Genomic DNA, 20,026 nt, shown 5'->3' with positions numbered 1-20,026 from the left:
AGCGTTCTGACGTATGGATTTCTAGTGTGGTTCCCCAGCTGCACCAAGGCCGATCACAGGCTGTGAGGCTCCTGAACTCTCTGCCCCCCTCTCACGGACAATAACCATATCCAACTTCTTAATAGCAATGAACTGGTCTGCATTGGTGCATCATATCTTTATTCTCTTCCCCCTCCTGCCCCCCCCCCCCCCCCCCCCCCTCTTTCTTAAATAGATAACTATCATATCTGATATCATATCTCACAGTACAATAATATTGAATGGGTTGCATTGTTGTATTTTGTCATGTTTCTCAGGTCTTTGTCTGAATTTCTACGAACATTATTGCTAAGGATTGTCTTATTGCATTGGAGTCACACTGGGTTAAATATGTACACTTGGGTTTTAAGGGGTATTTATTATTTTCTTCTTTTTTTGGGGTTGTATGGAAGCCCCAAACGCAATTTCATTGTTCTTGACAATGACAATAAATAAATAAATACTAAATACTAAAATACTAAAACAAATATATACCCATTTCAATTATTTATTTTTACCAGTGAAACCAATATAACATCTCCACATTCACAAATATACATTTCTGACATTCAAAAACAAAACAAAAACAAATCAGCGACCAATATAGCCACCTTTCTTTGCAAGGACACTCAAAAGCCTGCCATCCATGGATTCTGTCAGTGTTCTGATCTGTTCACCATCAACATTGCGTGCAGCAGCAACCACAGCCTCCCAGACACTGTTCAGAGAGGTGTACTGTTTTCCCTCCTTGTAAATCTCACATTTGATGATGGACCACAGGTTCTCAATGGGGTTCAGATCAGGTGAACAAGGAGGCCATGTCATTAGTTTTTCTTCTTTTATACCCTTTCTTGCCAGCCACGCTGTGGAGTACTTGGACGCGTGTGATGGAGCATTGTCCTGCATGAAAATCATGTTTTTCTTGAAGGATGCAGACTTCTTCCTGTACCACTGCTTGAAGAAGGTGTCTTCCAGAAACTGGCAGTAGGACTGGGAGTTGAGCTTGACTCCATCCTCAACCCGAAAAGGCCCCACAAGCTCATCTTTGATGATACCAGCCCAAACCAGTACTGCACCTCCACCTTGCTGGCGTCTGAGTCGGACTGGAGCTCTCTGCCCTTTACCAATCCAGCCACGGGCCCATCCATCTGGCCCATCAAGACTCACTCTCATTTCATCAGTCCATAAAACCTTAGAAAAACCAGTCTTGAGATATTTCTTGGCCCAGTCTTGACGTTTCAGCTTGTGTGTCTTGTTCAGTGGTGGTCGTCTTTCAGCCTTTCTTACCTTGGCCATGTCTCTGAGTATTGCACACCTTGTGCTTTTGGGCACTCCAGTGATGTTGCAGCTCTGAAATATGGCCAAACTGGTGGCAAGTGGCATCTTGGCAGCTGCACGCTTGACTTTTCTCAGTTCATGGGCAGTTATTTTGTGCCTTGGTTTTTCCACACGCTTCTTGTGACCCTGTTGATTATTTTGAATGAAACACTTGATTGTTCGATGATCACGCTTCAGAAGCTTTGCAATTTTGAGACTGCTGCATCCCTCTGCAAGATATCTCACTATTTTTGACTTTTCTGAGCCTGTCAAGTCCTTCTTTTGACCCATTTTGCCAAAGGAAAGGACGTTGCCTAATAATTATGCACACCTGATATAGGGTGTTGATGTCATTAGACCACACCCCTTCTCATTACAGAGATGCACATCACCTAATATGCTTAATTGGTAGTAGGCTTTCGAGCCTATACAGCTTGGAGTAAGACAACATGCATGAAGAGGATGATGTGGACAAAATACTCATTTGCCTAATAATTCTGCACTCCCTGTACAGTTTCATGGATGCTGTATTTTAGCATTTTTTTTCCATCCTCTAGTCTTAGTCCAGGGATAGGGAACATTAGTCCTCGAGAGCCAGTGTCCTGCAGGTTTTAGATCTCACCCTGGGTCACCACACCTGAATCAAATGATTAGTTCATTACCAGACCTCTGGAGAACTTCAAGACATGTTGAGGAGCTAATTTAGCCATTTAAATGAGCTGTGTTGGATCAAGGACACATATAAAACCTGCAGGACACCGGCTCTCGAGGCCTGGAGTTGCCTACCCCTGTCTTAGTCTGTAGATATTCAGCCTCTGAGAGTAAAGAGAAATCCAGCATGCAAAGGGACGAAGCAAATATTTCTCTAACTCAGTCTTCAAAGGAAAATGGTTTATTCACTCAGCACATGATGAGCATCCTCGGCCAGTAGCTATCTGTCCTCCTCATGCTTTTCCTTCTCTGTCTCCTCTTCAGCCTAAAACCTCTTGATATAGAATTTATGAAAAGGCTCCATGATAAAGTCAATGTCATACCTCTCATCGCAAAGGCTGACACACTGACGCCTGAGGAGTGCCATCTTTTTAAAAAACAGGTATTTCTGCACATTTGTGTCACATTAAAGGTGCTAACTAAGGCATACTGAGAAACTGAGCTGTTGCATATGTGCCATCATCTTTACTTTCTACAAGCAGCACATACAGTGGCATGCACACATTTGGGCCTCCTTCCATTCAGTAATGTTAAACTAAGCAACATTGTGTATCGTACACCCAATACAAGTGAAGCTAATGTGATATCTTAGCTCTGTGTATGCAGATCTGTTGGTAACTGATCACTTTCTCTCTTCAGATTATGAAAGAGATTCAAGAGCACAAGATTAAAATATACGAGTTTCCAGATGTAGACGAGGATGAGGACAATAAGCTGGTCCGGAAGATCAAGGTAATGAAGGATGCAGTTCTTTTCAAGCTTGACTCAGGGTTTTCCGATTGATCTCCGCAGGGACAACCAAAGATCGGTGTGTCCTTTGTTCAAGGTCCACATATAGCTGCTGCTATCTCACTTATAAGGCTGATTGAATAACTGCTCATCAGATTTAAAGACAGACTGATGAACTTTGGTGACTGTCATGCACATAACTCCCTGACGCAGTCACTGTTGTCATGCATATATGAATATACAGAAAAGGTAAATAAGAAGTGAGATTTCTGGTACCGGATGCTTCCTGGTTTCCATTTGTCATCCAAAAACTGTTGTGTTGGAGCAGACTTTTGTTTCTAAGCGTCAAATGGTCCATGTGGAAAGCAAATCGACAAAAGAGTTTGCTAAAATGCAATTTTGACACCAACAGTTTGTCTGGAAACAGTTTGGCTTTATATTTGCATTATAAACCTTTGCCAGCAAGTCTGGAAACACTGACCATTGCCTCCAGACAAATTCTGACACATCAGCAGATGATAGCTAGCCGGTTCCTGCATTGGCTTTTAGATTTTCATTACAGTTTTGAGATACGCTAGCTGACTTTTGGGAAAACGTGTCAACAGAAAATGCATATTAATTATGTAAATGTTAGAAAATAGGTCCTTATGGTTTTGCTGATCATTTCTCCACTTTTGACTGATGACTTTGACAAAATGAGATGATATAATGATCACAGTGAAAAAGAATGAAAACTTGACAGAAGTATGAATGTGATGAAGGTGACCACTAAAGCTTCAGTGAGTGTTGATGCTTGCTGTTCGGCGGGAAACGCACCTGACTCGTTACAACAGTTAGATGTGAAGTCACACCAGCTTTAAAGCTAAATTTCACTTATATTCCTTTATGGCAAATTTATTCTCTTTATTTGTAGTAGGGCTGGGCGATATGGCCTAAAATCCATATCGCGATATAATTTGAAGCATGTGCGGTAACGATATATATCGCGATATATTCTTTGCTTCTGTATAACGTATTTTCCACACTATAAGGCACACTTAAAATCCTTTAATTTTCTCAAAAATCAAGAGTGTGCCTTATGTATGAATTCTGGTTGTGCTTACTGACCTCAAACCATTTTGGCGTGCAGAAATCTGTTTAAATAATGTTTTGATGGATTGTCACAGTATTACGGCTGCCGTAGTGAGGAACTTCGCGGAGTAATCTGGGTCCAAAACTCCGTCTGCTTCAGGTCCCAAAGTCAAACGAACACTAAGAGTTAAAAACGGTCTAAATTCTTTCATCTTTAATAAAATCATCAGCGTTGCTGCTTTAGCAGGTGTAACAATTAAGTTTAACATCCATGCATCCATGAAAAGAAGTTATTCAATTTAACGGAGTTAGAAGTTAACAGGAAGTTAGCTCGCTAGTTTCCACCTAAACATGACATGCCATGTTCTGATTGAGAGATTTTTGAAACTAATTCTAACTGCTACCACTTCCAACATAAATGAAGACAGAAAACTAAACAGCAGTGACGTTTGTAGGGTTACTGAAGTTGGACTACCTGGTGTATATAATGTTGTGCTACGTGATTGCTAGCGACACAGCTATGTTAGCATAACATTAGGACAGTGAAGCTAGAGGATGGAGGATGTTCAAAGAGAAGATATAAAACAAAGTTCTAAGCTAATCGACCTTAGTGTTCTCCTTTTTAAAAATAAGAATCGATAAGAGAATCAATAATGAATCGAATCGTTAAAAAGAATCGAAAATGGAATCTGAATCGTGAAAATCTTATCAATACCCATCCCTACCCGGCACATCGTTTTCAAACCCCCCACGGTCTTTTTGCTACTCGGGTTAAACAAACCCCAGCAGCTGTCTATTGTATTAAGACATACATGTACACTATTTTTATTAATAGAGATTTCGCTACTGAGGTTAAACATGATATATAAGTCACTTAGATCACTTCTAAATGTTAATGTTTGGTTTATTTCAGTGTTTTATTTGTTCCTGAGTAAATTGGTTTGGCTGTGATTAAAGTTAAGCTTCATAACATATTAATCACAGTTAAATTAAGAGGGGACGGCAGTAAAAACTCCGGACCTGTGACATCATCAAGTACGCTGGTGTTCCAATTGTACAAATCGCGAGTCCGTGCTCGCGTTCTCGGCAAGTCCGTACTCCCGTGCAGTCTCGGCAAGTCCGGTCTCGCCGAGAACGCAAGTACGTACTTGCCTACTTAGAATTGAGAAAGGGCCCTGAACTAAAACAATGCTCAACTTGTTTGTTCTCCAGGAAAAAATGCCGCTGGCAGTGGTTGGCAGCAATGTCGTTATTGAAGTGAACGGCAAGAAGGTCAGAGGTCGTCAGTACCCATGGGGTGTGGCAGAAGGTAGGTTGACTCGGATCCTGTGCTGGAAAGCAAGTTTTCATTCCGCAGCCAAACCGGAAATCTGTAAAATGACCTAGAAAACAAATGTAGGCCCTTGAAACCTTTTATGATTTGCAGCAATGACGATTATTTTCATCTCTCATCTGGTTTTAAGAGTTGCTGTATGTCACTGCACTTTGGTCAGACAATGACTGATGTGAGAAAGAAGGCTGGAGCATGGTGTTTGAAGGTTGATGGTGTTTGAGAGCGTCCAGCAATAACAGTGTTCTCTATTTTTGGAATGGATGAAGCATGATATTTCTGAGTGTGGAACACGGTGCATGTTCTCCACAACAACCCCCTGTACCTACTCAGTGTGTTAACTACCAGCTAACACAACGACTTGTCAAAATGTAAACAAGGAAATCTGTTCATAAATGATCAAATGCAACCCATAAAAGACAAAATATCACGTTGTGTAATGTGAAAATTTCTTAGAGAGGTCTTTCTTAAAAGCCTTTGCCTTTCTAAGAACTTTGCTAATCACTAAAGCTCTTGTTTCCACCTCCTGCAAACTATAAATAAAAGAATAGTACCTTTTGTGAGCTGAAAGGAACCCTGTGGCATTGATCAAACTGACACACAAACAAGATCCCTCCCAACCCAGTTAGAGTAGACTTGAGACCTAGTCAGGTTTGGGTCTTTTGTACCTGAGTATCAACTGGAATCTTCAAGACTCAGACTTAACCTCTAGGACCAACTTCATCCACTAAGTTGGGGGCCATTGAGTAGCCAAAACGCCTCCAATAAGATGAGACCTGTTTGTCAACAGCAGTATCAACTAGCTCTAATGAAGATTTTTCACCATTCATAGAAGACATTATATCATCAATTAACCTACCAATGGGAAGTGCCTGGGAGATCAGCAAAAAGTGTGTTCACTGCCAACCCTTGGACCTTGCTCAAACCACGGCTTTGCTTCATCAGACACAACAACAAGTCCACATATAGCCACATTCTGACCACACGTTGCTCTGGAGTCTAAGAACTTTTTCTACTTGTTTTTCCACCAGAGGAACCAGTTTGTTGTTTTTTTTCCCCACTAGAGTCTAATTGTTCTTAGAGTTGTACTTTCCAAAACCCTAGGGATAAAACTGGGACTTTTATATTCTCTGTCATTGCAAACAACTCCTGTAGATTGAACGGCAATGAAGTCCAGGTCCTGTTAAGCATTTATGTAGAAGTGAAGGTTTGGGCTGTCTTTAATACATCAATTATAATTTGGTTTTGCAGGGTTTTAAACTCTGATTAATACATTGTTAATACAAGACTTTGTACACTACCCCCAGAACTGCATATACATGAAGTCACACATACTGCCAGGACTGTGTGAATGTACTTGAATCTGTTGGGATCCCAATTACATTTTGACAAGTAAAAGGTTATCTGGTTGGTTGTTTCTACATTCTTACCTTGTACACCTACCTCTCCTCCCTTCAGTACACACACAAAACCACAACTCCTTTTGCTAGTGTTAGACCCCATAGGGATTCTGGAAAAGGAGGAATAGGTGTAATTTGGGGTGTCACCGATAGCCGCAATGAACTCTTCTTGCTCTTACTGGCTTGTTCACTTTGATTTGTGTTCTGGAAGGTAATTTGCTGTACATATATCTTTCTCACTATATATATTTATATATAAAGTAATATACAGTTTTATTCTCTGTGGTTGACCGTTTATCAGTCTTTCACTATTTCATTCTTTTCTCTCTTTTTTTCTTTTCTTTTTTTTTTCCTTTGTCTATTCTGTTCCATGACTGACAGAGGGCATTTTTGGTAAACAAAGCCATCTTTCACTTTATTTCAGCCTCATTTTTCTCCCCCACTCTTCCTTCCCTAAAGTATATCCCCTCCTCCCTCCTGCCAGTATCTGCCCATTCCTCCTTTCCTTCCACTTTTCTGTTGCTGTGCTCTCTCATCATTAGGCTGATGGTCAAACCAATTCTCTAATCAGACTTGGGCTTTCTTAATATCTTCCAAACACTCACCTTATTTTGAAAGCACAAAAAGAAATGTTGACAATTATTTTGAAACACCCACCAAACACATTCATGTGTTCCTGGTAGACTCTCGCCCCTACGCTCTTTGTTAATACTTAGTCTGAATTAGCCTCTAGAAAAAGCAACCTGGTTCTTGATAGAAACTTAGAGATACCCACTTAAAGAATCTGTAAGACATTCATATCAGACCCTACAGTGAGCCAGTTATATGAACTAACACATTTACAGTTTTAGGGTTTTTTGGTATTTGGAACCCCCCAAAAATCTGAGAACATTGTCGAGGAAAGAATTAAAACTAAATATCTCACTCACTCACTCACCTTATCATTCAACAGATCAGGAATGTTTCTAATGTTAACTTCAGGGCAGTGTAATGAAGGAGAAAGATGACACCAACAGTGCTTGTTTCACTCAAACATTTTGAGTGGGAAATCTACAAGAGGGTTATACAAGCACCTGCAATCTAGAATGTCCACTAGCAAAATAATGGCCAGCAAGCAGATTGCTTTAAACACAAAATAATTGAGACCGGGGGCATCAAATATAAGGCTTGGGGGCCAGAATCAGCCTGGCAAAGACTCCATTCCCACCAATTGGATGGCTTTGGAAAATGTAAAGAAAGACTTAAATGTTGGACGTATCTGCATTTTCACAAGTCTTGCACCTTTTTCTATTGATAACAGTCTCCCCAATGGCCACTAACAAAACACAGAAACTGGAGTTTCATTGGTCCGGTCAACAGAAGCCCAAAGTTGGCTGCATGTGGCCCACAATGTAAAATGATTTTGAAATTCTTGATCCAGACTGACTTAAGTCAGATGAGCAAGGCTACATAAGCCTTATTATGTCACTTTGAGTGTTCATAATCATGCTGTATGCTAGTTATTAACATGGGGCAAGAGGTCTAGTGATCTACCAGGGAGTCGCATGACTGATTATTTATGTTATCTGATCTCAGAATTTGAAATCCAACTTTAAAAATGGAACATAATTTAAATTAATTACTACTTAAATCATTGTGATATTTTTGACTATATATTGTATCCATTAATCAGTTGTTGTTGCCCCAACATAATTACTAAAATCTGGGAACAGTGTGACATTTAGCAAGTTAAGAAACACAAACGGTGAGATGATTGGGCTCATTTTGAAAAGATTATGCTTACCCAGGTTCTCTAAACCACTTTATTTGCAATCAGGCTCAAATAAGTATACCTGACTTTAAAATATGCTGAACCAAAGTCGGGTATGCACTATGAAGGCAAAAGATGACCTGCTTAAAGGCTGCACAACAAGGTCTTTGGTCGTGGCTCAGAAGTGATAGTCCTGCATTGTGCGATGTGATGGCCTTGGGCCCTTGGCCTAGCAAATCCGACAGTGTTTAATTTTTAAGATTGCCATATCGCAGTTTGGCTGCTGGCATAACCTATTTACATCCATAACAAAGAAGCATTAAATGAGATGCTAATTAGTAAGACTGTTGTGGGGAAAACATAACCAACCCAGACAGAACAGATGGAGCAACACGTGCAAAACCAAATGTCTGGGATGCCAACTTTAGTTGAGTTAGCAGACGTTTTCGGTTTTCTGCACCCTCCAGCCGTCGTGGCCTGGCAGCATGGGGCTGCAGTGCTTAGCACTGTCACTTCACAGCAAAAATGTCCTGGATTCAAATCCACCAGCTGGCTGAGGCCTTCCTGTATAGTTTGCATGTTCTCCTCATGCCTTAATGGGGTCTGTGTGAGTGCCTCAGCTTCCTCGCATAGTCCAGAGACAGCATAAATCACCTTTGGGTGTGACTTTAAGTATGAATGCTTGTCTGTCTCTGTGTATTAGCCTGCGACAGACTGGCAACTTCTCCAATATGTACCCCCTCTCTCACCCTATGAAATCTGAGATGGACTCCAGTCCAAGTGTAATCCTGAACTGGAAAAGTGGCGGAAAATGGATGAATGGCATCAAAGCCTATGATTTACTAGGTATTATAATTGTATAGGCTACATAATTGACACTCTAGTGAACCTAGGTCTGGTGGACCTATACTGCACAGTTTGGTTTGCAATAAACTTACAGATTTCTGAAATCTCAAACCCTGAGCCTTTAAAAAATGTGAAGATATGATTAAGGTCTGGTTCCAAATGAATTCTGAAACCAAGCAGACAAAGTCCAGGACTTTCTGCTGTGGTAAAGGTGTGAATTCTAAACCGAAACTATGGTTAAGTATTGGAGTCAGCTTCCTTGGAACTGTTAAGGTTATCTTATCGTCAATTAATGTCAGTGTAAATCGTGTGGTAACCAGCAATGGTAACACACAGATTCATTCCAAAGCAGCTTCAGCTCCATGCTAAGGACATTGTTCATTAAGTCAATGAAAAGCATTTTTAGGTTCAGTATAATGCAAACAGGGCATTTTTCTTTCTCCCTGTATGAGACAAGTTCTCATACAAGCTAAACGTTATATTGAAAACACTGCTAGAAGTAAATGTTAGAAACCACAGGTTTAAAGCTCATATGACTGACTGCTTGTGTTTCTTATGACACCAAGTTCCTTTTTTTAAAGATACTCATATGTTCCCAGATCCCACTCTACTCTAAATATTGACCAGTCTATTGGTCAAAGTAACCACAACCTACTTTATGATGCATTTAAAGATATTTCCTCTCAATTTCCTTTCAAATCTACCAGCAGATGTAAAGCTTTGTCCCAGGTCTGATGCTGTGAATAATCATGGAGAAAACTAGAGGCTGTTTGGTGCTGAAGCTCCAGCTGTAATCGAAACATCACTCTAACACTGTGGTTTCCGTCTTTGCTCCGATGGTGTCAAACAAACTGCTGAGTCTTCACCACAAGGTTCCTTTCACTAAGAGATGAAATGGCTGGTGTGGGCTGAGGATTGTCTGCAGGCCTTATTGTATCATCGGAACAAGGACTGGGAGCCACCATTATAACACATTGCTTATAGGTTCATGAGCAGATAATAGAGAGCTAGAAATTTGCAGAAGGGCATGTAGCAGCTTATTTAAGTCATTAAGGTAACATGTGGCTTGGTATCATGAACTCTCACTCATTAGCGTACTTGGAATTTTAATCTAAGGCTGTGAACGTGTTTGCACACACACTTAATGCATGTTGGAGATTAAAGGTTGTTTGCTCTTGTTTCATTAAGCCAATGCAGTTCATCATCATGGCCTAAATAAACACTCCAATTAGACAGAGCACTCAGGCTCAAAATACCTGATGCACTGTTAACATCCATCATATTCTGATTGACTAATAAAGAACAAAAATCACACGAATTATCATAAAAATCTACAATATGCATCAGGTGTTTTCTGCCATTCATCAATAATAAAACGAATCAATTGCAATTGTTTTATTTTTTTCCTATGACCTTTGATCCCACGTAGCTCCTCTACTTGTCCCCTCTCTGAGACTTTCGCCCCAACTGGTCATGCAGAGAACTTCATATAACACCCTGCTCCTTTCAACCGCCACACTCCCTCTACAAGCCCTGCGCTCTTTAGCCAGTCAGCTTGGACACATGCAGGTTTTGGTGTTGATCAGGGCCAAATCTGGGCTGAATCTGGGCCAAAAAGCAGGCCTGTTATGGGCCAAGTGTGAGCCGTAAACCCAGCTGCTCCAGACCCAGATTTAGCCCCCTGCTGGGCGCAGACAGTAACTGAAAAACCGTACCCCTCCCCTCCGTCAGAGCTCCCTCCTCTAGAAGAGACAGGAGGTCAATGGCTGGCTTGGGAGGCCAAGAGGCGGGACTGCTTAAGTTTCATCAATGGTAAGGTGTCCTCCTTGTTCACTCCCCTGATGATGATTGACTGCGAAGTGGGGTGAAGGCGAGCCAATAAAGGAGCAGCACGTTTGATGAAGAGGAGGCTTGGAGATCTACCATATACATCTTCAGCAGCAGTTTATCTGCAGTTCTTTTCCAGAATCCCATCTGACCTCGTAACCTTGTCTTTTGTTGTTGAGCTGAAACTCACAGTCATCTAACTGTACCATGTCGAAATGACATCACTTATGTTTGCTGTTTTTGACCAGGAGCTGTAGTTTGTTCTAGCTGCGTGGTGTCTCTGGGTCCGTTTGTAAAAGGCTGTGGTCAGATAGGAGGCAGACTAAATGTGAAGATGCCTGTTCGTAGTGATGTACCCACAGAGAGTTAACACTAAATCCTGCATATTTGGCGTCTTTCAGATTATTTCTTTGGTTTGCAGGATTACTCTTGCAGTTCGCTCTCATAGCCCATCTCACTTCCAGCCGCAGCAGCAGAGATGAAGCTTTGAGTGCTGATGATTTGCTAATCACTTAGACGTAAGACTTTAGGGTTAAACAGAGTGTCTGTGTCTCAGATAAAGCCCACTACAGGTCCCAGGATGGTGGGCTCATAACGTTCAGAGGTTTCTCCACACTTTCCATCCTCTGTGCTTGCCGTCTTCAGTACGGAGCAGAAAGGGACAAAGTAGCAGTCAGTACGAGGCGGTAGCACCTACCCACTGCTAGGTAGTTAATAGTGGGAAAAAATGTAAAAGCAAAATTTTCAGGCATTAAATTTGCAATACAGAGTATGTGATGTGGAAGTATCTGTAGTTGGAGCATCTACATCCTATGTGATCATGGCCTGATATCTTCCCACCCTTTGTTTTTTGTTTTGTTTTGTTTTTTTAAATCAGTCTGCCACTTCTACTGATACTTTACCACACCTTTATTTCTCCCCCTTTTAAACCGAGTACACCTGAAAATGCCTCGCTGTCCGTGTACCCCTCCCTCTGTAACCGCTGGGTGAATGAACTTTACAACATGTTGCATCTGTTTGTGTGTATTTGTATTAATAGTTTTAATCTTTTTTTCACTGTATCACTGTACTGAATATGTTTGATATAATAACACACTTAATTTGATGACATTCTGCTGGGACTGCTTCTGTATCATCATATCAGGGTGACAGCTGATTACTCAGTTACTCAGCAGTTAGACAGCCATGGAGTGTAAAAATATGTAGATAATGATGCTTGAGATTCATTTCTAGCTTAAGACATAGTGATAATTACTGTGATTGTTACAGTGAGAACTCTTCATTTGTAATGATTCTGATCTTTGTCTCTCTCTCCCTCTGTTTTCCTCTCACTTCCTGTGTGTTTCAGTCGAGAATGGGGAACACTGCGACTTCACTGTGCTGCGCAACATGCTGATCAGGTGCACAATTTACTCCCCAGATTCACTTTGACAAATGCAATGTTATATAGAGTTTGTAAGATCCACAGTGGCCACTAGAAGCCAGAATTATCCTCTGACTCTACTTTAGACTGGATATAGACTGGATCAGCTGTGTGGATGTAGCAACTGTTTAAATATCTTTCTGCAGCTCCTCCTGGTGTGTGAATGAAGAGATCTGCAGTTTGTGTAAATTTGAAACTTATTCGGTGATCTAATTTTTCATTACACCTTAACCAGAGTATGTACATGTCAAATTTAAAGCCATTTAAAATAAAAAATAAAAAGTTTTTTACAGCCAGGTGCTGGTACTCAAATGCACTTAATTAAGTCATCAGCAAGTGTGAGCACCTCTATAAAAGCAGAAGTTTTGGTAGGTTGCTGGTCTTGAGAATTCACGTGTACTGAATAATGCCACAGTCTTCTCGCGAGTCGACGTCCCAGCAAATTCAGCCCAAGCTCAGACTGTGCAATACTCAGAGAAAGTAGAGAAACAGGAGTGCTATCTCAATATACAGGCCTCAGTTAGAAAGTTAAACATTAAAGTTCATTACAGTACAATTGGGGAAAAGACCGAACAAGTACGATTTGTGTCTAAGGGTTGTCAGGAGACAACCTTTTTGCTCTAGAAAGAGCGTGGCAGTACGGCTTAGACTTCTGTATAATTCACAGCGACACCTTTAGCAAAAACCAAACGGTGTGTCGGCCCAAACGCCTCATACAACCGTCAGCACGGTGGTGGAGGGCTGATGATTTGGGCTTCATCGAGTTGTCGATGATTTGTATACCAAAGTGTTCCAGAGTCTGCCTGACAGCTGAAGCTTGGCCTAAATTGAGTCATATATCAGGAAATGATCCCAAGTACAGCAGCAAATCTACAACAGAATGCTATAGTGGTTCAAAGCACAGGATGATATAGTCCTGTGAAAAAGTTTTTTCAGTTTGATCTCTTTATATTTAAGACGTCTCTTCTTCTTTTCTCCCCCTTCCATAGGACCCATATGCAGGATCTGAAGGACGTCACCAACAATGTCCACTACGAGAACTACCGCAGTAAGAAACTTGCTGCTGTCACGTGTAATGGTGTGGACACCTCCAAGACCAAGGGACAGCTCACCAAGTAAGGCCCAGCCAGAAATAGACCATCAGTCTGTAAGGGCCAGTGTTGGGACTAACGCTTTATTAAGTAACGCGTTACAGTAACTACGTTATTATTGTGGTAACGAGCACGGTAATTAGTTATTATGCCAAAATCAGGAACACGTTGTTACTGGGATTTAGATTGGTGGCTATCGCAGAGCTTCCACAGATTCAGTAACATTAGCAAGTGGAGGAGAGACCCGAGTGTCAGGTGAACTGAACTTCAGGTAAAAAGTTATGACCTGCAGTCTATATGGGTCAGATATAGGTGGAGTTTATTTTCGTTATGCTGACTTTTTCGTACTGCGTACTAGCTACCATGACGGAGTTTCTATACAGCTGTTCATCAGAGCTGAACAGGTGATTGAGAAACAGGTTTACCTTTTAGGTGACATGAATGAGTTGAAGGGAAGTTATGAACTGTTTCTGAGAGACAAATAACAGCAGGATCCTTTTTTATGTAGCTGACAGCTGGTAACTGTGCAGGGGCGGGTCTAGCAAAGTGTTGCCAGGGGGGCATGTAGGGCATTAACAGGGAGAGGGGGGCACAAAGAAATACTTTTCTTTCTTATTCTCATTTAAAATATCTAGCTTTTAAAAAATAATTATCTGAGTCTTACAACAAATGATTGATAGATTGATACATATATACCATCAGAACAGTGTACATCACTGTCACAACAGCGTTTATTTTCATTCAAAGGCTTTATGATTTTTACTATAATGGTGGGCCGGTCTCTAGTCAAAATGCCCGGGCCGATTTTCTGTCCCAGTCCAGCCCTGTATGCAGCTCATCTGCAGTCTGGTGTTACCTACATCTTCCTATTCAGAAGGCAGAATTTCCGAGTTCTGAGTACAATCAAAAACACAGCGACTGCAGTTTTTGTGTTAGATGTAAAAGGCGCACATGACGCTGTGACTTAGGCTAGAATCATGGTGGCGGTCCAGGCGTGGGATTTGCCTCGTGGAACATTATCTTTTCCTTGCTATTGGTAGGTGGCACAGTGCACTTGTGGCAAGTAAGCAAGCTAGAAGACTGGCAAAGTTATGGAAGCAACACATTAACAAGAGAATTCTGAGTAAAACCAAAGTTACTTTCCCTAGTAACTAGTTACTTTGAAAGTAACGAGTAACTTGAATTAACTGAGTTACTTTTGATAGAAGTAACTAGTAATGTAACTAAGTTACTAATTTAAAGTAACTTACCCAACACTGGTAAGGGCACAGAGCAAACTGCTACAGATGTGGAAGCAGCTGTTGTCACAGTAATTCTGTATATGATAGGAACAGAAAGAAAGTATATCTTTACCTTTTATCATTATTACTCCAGCATAAAAAGAGTCTCAGGCTAACAACTCAAGAGAAACTAAATTGGCTTCATTTGTCTTTGCTCTTTGTTTCATAAAAATTCATTAGTCATGCACAGAAGTGCAGCAGCTTCTCTGCGAGTGGAGGAGTTTACCGCTCTAAGGGCTGAGGAACAACATTAAACAACATCAAGCCTCTAACCTCTTTCTGTTTCTGCAGGAGTCCCCTGGCTCAGATGGAGGAGGAGCGCAGGGAGCATGTGATGAAAATGAAGAAGATGGAGGCAGAAATGGAACAGGTGTTTGAGATGAAGGTTAAGGAGAAGAAGCAGAAACTGAAGGACTCAGAGGCTGAGGTTAGTTTGAGAAACCATGTACACATAACTACATAATTGTAATATTATTATTATTATTATTATTATTATTATTATTACTTGTATTCTTAAAACTTTCTAGTAGGTTTATATTTTTATTTATAACATGACCAATTAGCATTCTTGATTGCGATTAGCTGACCGTTGTAAATTGTTATTACCGGGGTGTTTACTACACTAGTGCTGAGAGCTCAGTGCTCTGCAGCTCACTTGGATCTTTTACTTGAGCCTCCTGTGACAGCTGTGATCGACTCTTTCCATCCTGGAGCTTTAGAAGCTACCGTCGCTCATTTTCCTTTCCCGTCTCTGTCAAATGTTTCGACCTTCAGCTGGAGCGACGCCACGAACAGATGAAGAGGAACCTGGAGGCGCAGTACAAAGAGCTGGAGGAGAAGAGGCGAGTGTTTGAGGAGGAGAAGGCCAACTGGGAGGCTCAGCAGAGAATCCTCGAGCAGCAGAAGCTGGACGCATCCAAGTGAGTAACACTCACATCTGACCCGACACTGTCACCGAAGGTTAACGCTCTGAGCCACGTCTTTTTAGTCCAGCGATCACAGATCATGTGTTCTGGTCTTGCAACATTACAGATTGTGTATTTGATTATTGAACCACACTTGAAATCTTGCTTATTTAATTTATGGATTCTTACTCGAAAAAAGCAGCACTTGAACTTTAAAGCTCAAGTTTTTTAGTTCAGTGTTATATAAAAGTATTGAGGCTTTTAATTTTTTTTAATGCTGGACACAGACAAATTCATTAGAACAAATGTGGAGTTAGTTTTACTAGTTTTAGGCCTCTTCATTATTCAGATATTTAAAATAAAAATCAAACAAAATGGAAAATGGAGAGAAATAATAATTAAATATGGCATATCCACATTTCACTAATAAAGTCTGAAGCTTGCGTTTTTGTTTCTGTTGACTTGATCTCGTGTTCTCATTCTCTGCTCACAGGACGATGGAGAAGAACAAGAAGAAAGGAAAGATCTTCTGAAGAGAGACGCGACTGCTCGCTCCAAACTTGTTTCCTTTGATCCTGTCTGAAGTTCACATTGTAACGTGGTCCTCAGAACACACAACAGAACATAACACATGGCATAACAACTCTCTGTGGAAGCCATTTACACACACACATATATATGTACACACACACACACACACAAAACAGCTCACACGCTCGTCTCTCTGCAGGGTTTTACTGTATCTCTTTAAACCTGTCTGTTTCCATGGGGAATGCATGTGTTTGTGAAATTCTATTTTCCTATATTTCCTGACAAGGAGAAGTTTGAGTTCCTCTGAGTTTTCAGTGCGGCGTTAACACATGGCAGGGACCATGCATAGCCATCGTTCACAAGTAGTAGTTGTATGTTCGCTAAGTATTCATAGATCTGCAGATATACCAACTCTTTCTTTTACTGTTCTAAAGATTTAACAGGCGTGTGCACACTAAAGCTGTGAGGAGAAGGTAAAGTGTACGTGAGGGAAGGCAACTGAATGATTCTGGGTCTGAGGAGAGAGGTCAGGTGGAGCGGAGGCCCGGTCTCACCGCAAACTGCCAAAAACTAAACTGGTCACGCTAGCATAGCGTTCAAGCTAACATGCTTGACTGCCTGAAAACGTCCCGGCAGCATTTTACTGAAATACTGGCTCGTTCCCGTGTGCCGTTCAATAAAGACAGTGTGAAGGTGAACTGTGATTGTTAGGTACCTGTTAACATTAGTAGCTGTTTGAAATGGAGCGTGATCACAACACATCTCCCATCACTAAATACATGTTTTAAATAATATTTTAGTAAAAGTGCTTCTCAGACTTTTCTCATTAGCAAATTCAGCCCTGCAATAAAATTACTTTGTCCAATTAAAAAAAATCTTAGAATAAAAGTGTAGTTTTTTAGCTTTTAAGTAAAAATAAAACGATGCAGAGTTGGTTTACATTCCAGAGCTCGTTCACGTGTTAGCAATTACATGTTTTAAGTTAAAGAACTTTATCTCGTCAGACACACAAAACAAGCAAAACACATTTTTAACATGAGCAAATGCATCTGAGTAATATAGAAATTACAAATTAAAACTAATCTATTAAAATTTGCCTCCTGTACTTTGAATAGCTTTATTAGTAAATACACTTTTCTCCTGTTCCAAATGCATCTTTTAATACTTCTTGTTTTCTTTTAAGTCACCCAAAAAAAGTCATTTTGAGGTCATTTAGCAGTGTTATTATATATTCAGTGACCTACAAACATAAAGGCCGCTCTCCTTTGTGACAGAAAACTTAAATATCTGTTAACAGCTTCCTAGCAAAAACTACTCTCTATTTTGGACTCTGTACCTTCAAAATTTTAGTGTCCAGGTACAAATACAGAGATTTATTTTGAAAGATTTGCCAGATTTGTGGCTGTCGGTGGACCGGGCCTTCAGATTGGATCGTGCTGCAGGAGTTTCTTTACTAAATGTTTTGTCTGAGGACGTGTTCGGATCTAAAGCTTGCAGTCTGGAGGGGAGGAAGTCATGTGTGTCACAGCAGCCAAGATATCGTCATTGCAGTGTGTGTTAACTATTTTTGAATAAACGACAAATTATGCAAAAAGCCTGATCGGTGTCTGAAAACTTTACAGGTTACAGTGCTAATAAAGATGTTTTATATTGTAACGTGAGTGATGGATGTTGTCTTAGACCCGAAACCCTGATGTTCACGATTCTGTGACATTTTTCCTTTTGGGTCCAACCACCAAAGGGACGACTCATCAGAAAGCTGAAATCTTCCTTTCACCTTCCTTTTACGAAGACGTTTGCCAAAAACAGCCAAAACTTTGTGTTTGGCTTTATTTTAGATTATTATATATGTATATGTTCCAAACAGCTTGTGCACGCAACAAAACGCCAGCCCTCTGTTAAACAGGTTATATAGATGACATGTTCAGGAGCTTTCCCAGAGTTGTCATGTTTTATTTTCATATGACGATTATATTAATACTCTATATACAGTTGAAGAAAGACTCTTTAATTCCCTTGTAGTTTTCTTAAATGTTTTAGTGTGGCTAGGCGTGGTTTGCGGTGCCGTGCAGGGAGGGTGGACACCTGCACGGCATCCGCAGTCATTCCCCGTCCACTTAAAATCTGTACTGGTTCCTGTGATTGGGGTTCTTGGTATGTTGATCTGGCAGCAGGAGAGCTGCAGCTGTGTCTTTGTAACAGCAACCATGCGTTTGAGAAGTAATAAAATAAAGTATGCTGCAAAGCATGTTCATGTCGTCGGTTCTGCCGTGGTCATCTACATTTAGATTACCGTATTTTTCGCACTATAAGGCACACTTAAAATCCTTTTAATTTTTATCGAAAATCGACAATGCACCTTATAATCCGGTGAATTCTAGTTGTGCTCACTGACCTCGAGCTGATTTTATGTGGTAGACGGCGCTCAAATATCTGTCAAAATATGTTTTAGTACGACTTTGGTAAGCTAGGAACCCGCACCTTTAATGGATTGTCAGAGCATTACAGCTACCATAGTCAGGAGCCTCACAGAGTAATCTGGGTCCTTAACTCCGTCCTCTTCAGGTCCCAAAGTCAAACGAACACTGCGAGATCACTGAGAGTTAAAACAGCCCAAATTCTTTCATCTTTAATAAATTAATGATCAGCGTTGTTGCTTTACCATGTGAAACAATTAAGTTTAACATCCAGGCATCCATGAAAACAATTTATTAAATTTACCGGAGTTAGATGTTAGCAGGAACCATGTTCTGACTGAGAGATTTCTGAGAAAATTAAAACCTACAGCTCTGCTACCACTTCCAACATAAACAAAGAGAGAAAACTAAACAGCAGTGACGTTTGTAGGGTTACTGAAGTTGGAGTAGCTGGTATATAATGATATGCTATGTGATTGCTAGTGACACAGCTATGTTAGCATAACATAAACAGTGATACTGGAGGATGAACGCTAACTTTTTTCCACTCGATAAGTTAACGTGAGGGTTCCCGATGGTTAGGGACAAATGCAATGGCATGGCAGGATGCTGTAAACAGACCAAACTTCAGTCAGGAGACGAAGCGCCTTATAATCCGGTGCGCCTTACCGTTCATCGACAGTTCACCTTTTGGTCCGAAAAATATGGTAGTTTCTCCGACTGCATTTAGAGCAAAAGGGACGAAGCTTACACTTAAGCATATTTCATATTACCATATGGATTTGTTTATGATGGTAATGCATATATATTGTGTACATACTGGAGGCTGCTCGGTGGCTCTTTTTTCCTCTTTGTTTGTATTTGGTTATTCTTTTTTTATATACAAATATATGTCTGGAATGAACCACAATTTGTACTTAGAACAGAACTTGGAGCGTAAAACTCGCCCTAGAAACATTTCCATACATCTATATGATCGCATATAAACTGTTTGCATCTTTGCCAATGAGCGCGCCTTCTCAGGGCCCTTCTGTTTAATTCTCTGGTCCTACAAGTTCAAGAAAGTGATGGAATTTTACTTTGAAATGCTTGGGAACGACTCACCCATCCAATAACAACATGTTAGATACTTTTTTTTCTTATGTTTTGTAATATTTTCTTTATATATATTTACATATACAACCAGTTTTCTGCTTCTCTTTGTTTCCTCATGTGTTCTGTCTCTAACTGTACATGGTTAATATTAAAGTTGAAAAAGTTATGCTAGAACTCCCATCGTGTGCATGGATTTCTTTTGAACTATTAATCATTGAGGACCAGTATGTCCCAATACTTTTGTCTGTAATAATTGAAGGCAGCCCCTCCACACACATGAAATTA

The 20,026-nt window shown here is 40.5% G+C and overlaps 1 protein-coding gene across 2 annotated transcripts in view; it reads left to right on the top strand.

The window, feature by feature from the left end:
- Positions 1–19,393, top strand: part of LOC146629606 (septin-7-like) — a 68,725-nt gene extending 49,332 nt beyond the window's left edge. For both annotated transcript variants that reach the window (XM_085360160.1, XM_085360159.1), the window contains exons 6-13: positions 2,311–2,428; positions 2,686–2,778; positions 5,059–5,155; positions 12,348–12,399; positions 13,412–13,537; positions 15,085–15,220; positions 15,568–15,713; positions 16,192–19,393. In XM_085360160.1, coding sequence (XP_085216286.1) covers positions 2,311–2,428; positions 2,686–2,778; positions 5,059–5,155; positions 12,348–12,399; positions 13,412–13,537; positions 15,085–15,220; positions 15,568–15,713; positions 16,192–16,231 — 808 coding nt within the window. In that variant the 3' untranslated portion in view covers positions 16,232–19,393. The remainder of the gene's footprint in view (positions 1–2,310; positions 2,429–2,685; positions 2,779–5,058; positions 5,156–12,347; positions 12,400–13,411; positions 13,538–15,084; positions 15,221–15,567; positions 15,714–16,191) is intronic.
- Positions 19,394–20,026: the final 633 nt, after the last annotated feature.

The sequence above is a fragment of the Diplotaxodon limnothrissa genome, linkage group LG7, assembly GCF_057381915.1.
Source record: "Diplotaxodon limnothrissa isolate DT_005_m linkage group LG7, D_limnothrissa_male_GT1.1, whole genome shotgun sequence".
NCBI classification, from domain to species: domain Eukaryota; kingdom Metazoa; phylum Chordata; class Actinopteri; order Cichliformes; family Cichlidae; genus Diplotaxodon; species Diplotaxodon limnothrissa.
The sequence above is the reverse complement of the archived record's forward strand: the minus strand, read 5'-3'. Positions and strand labels throughout refer to the sequence as shown.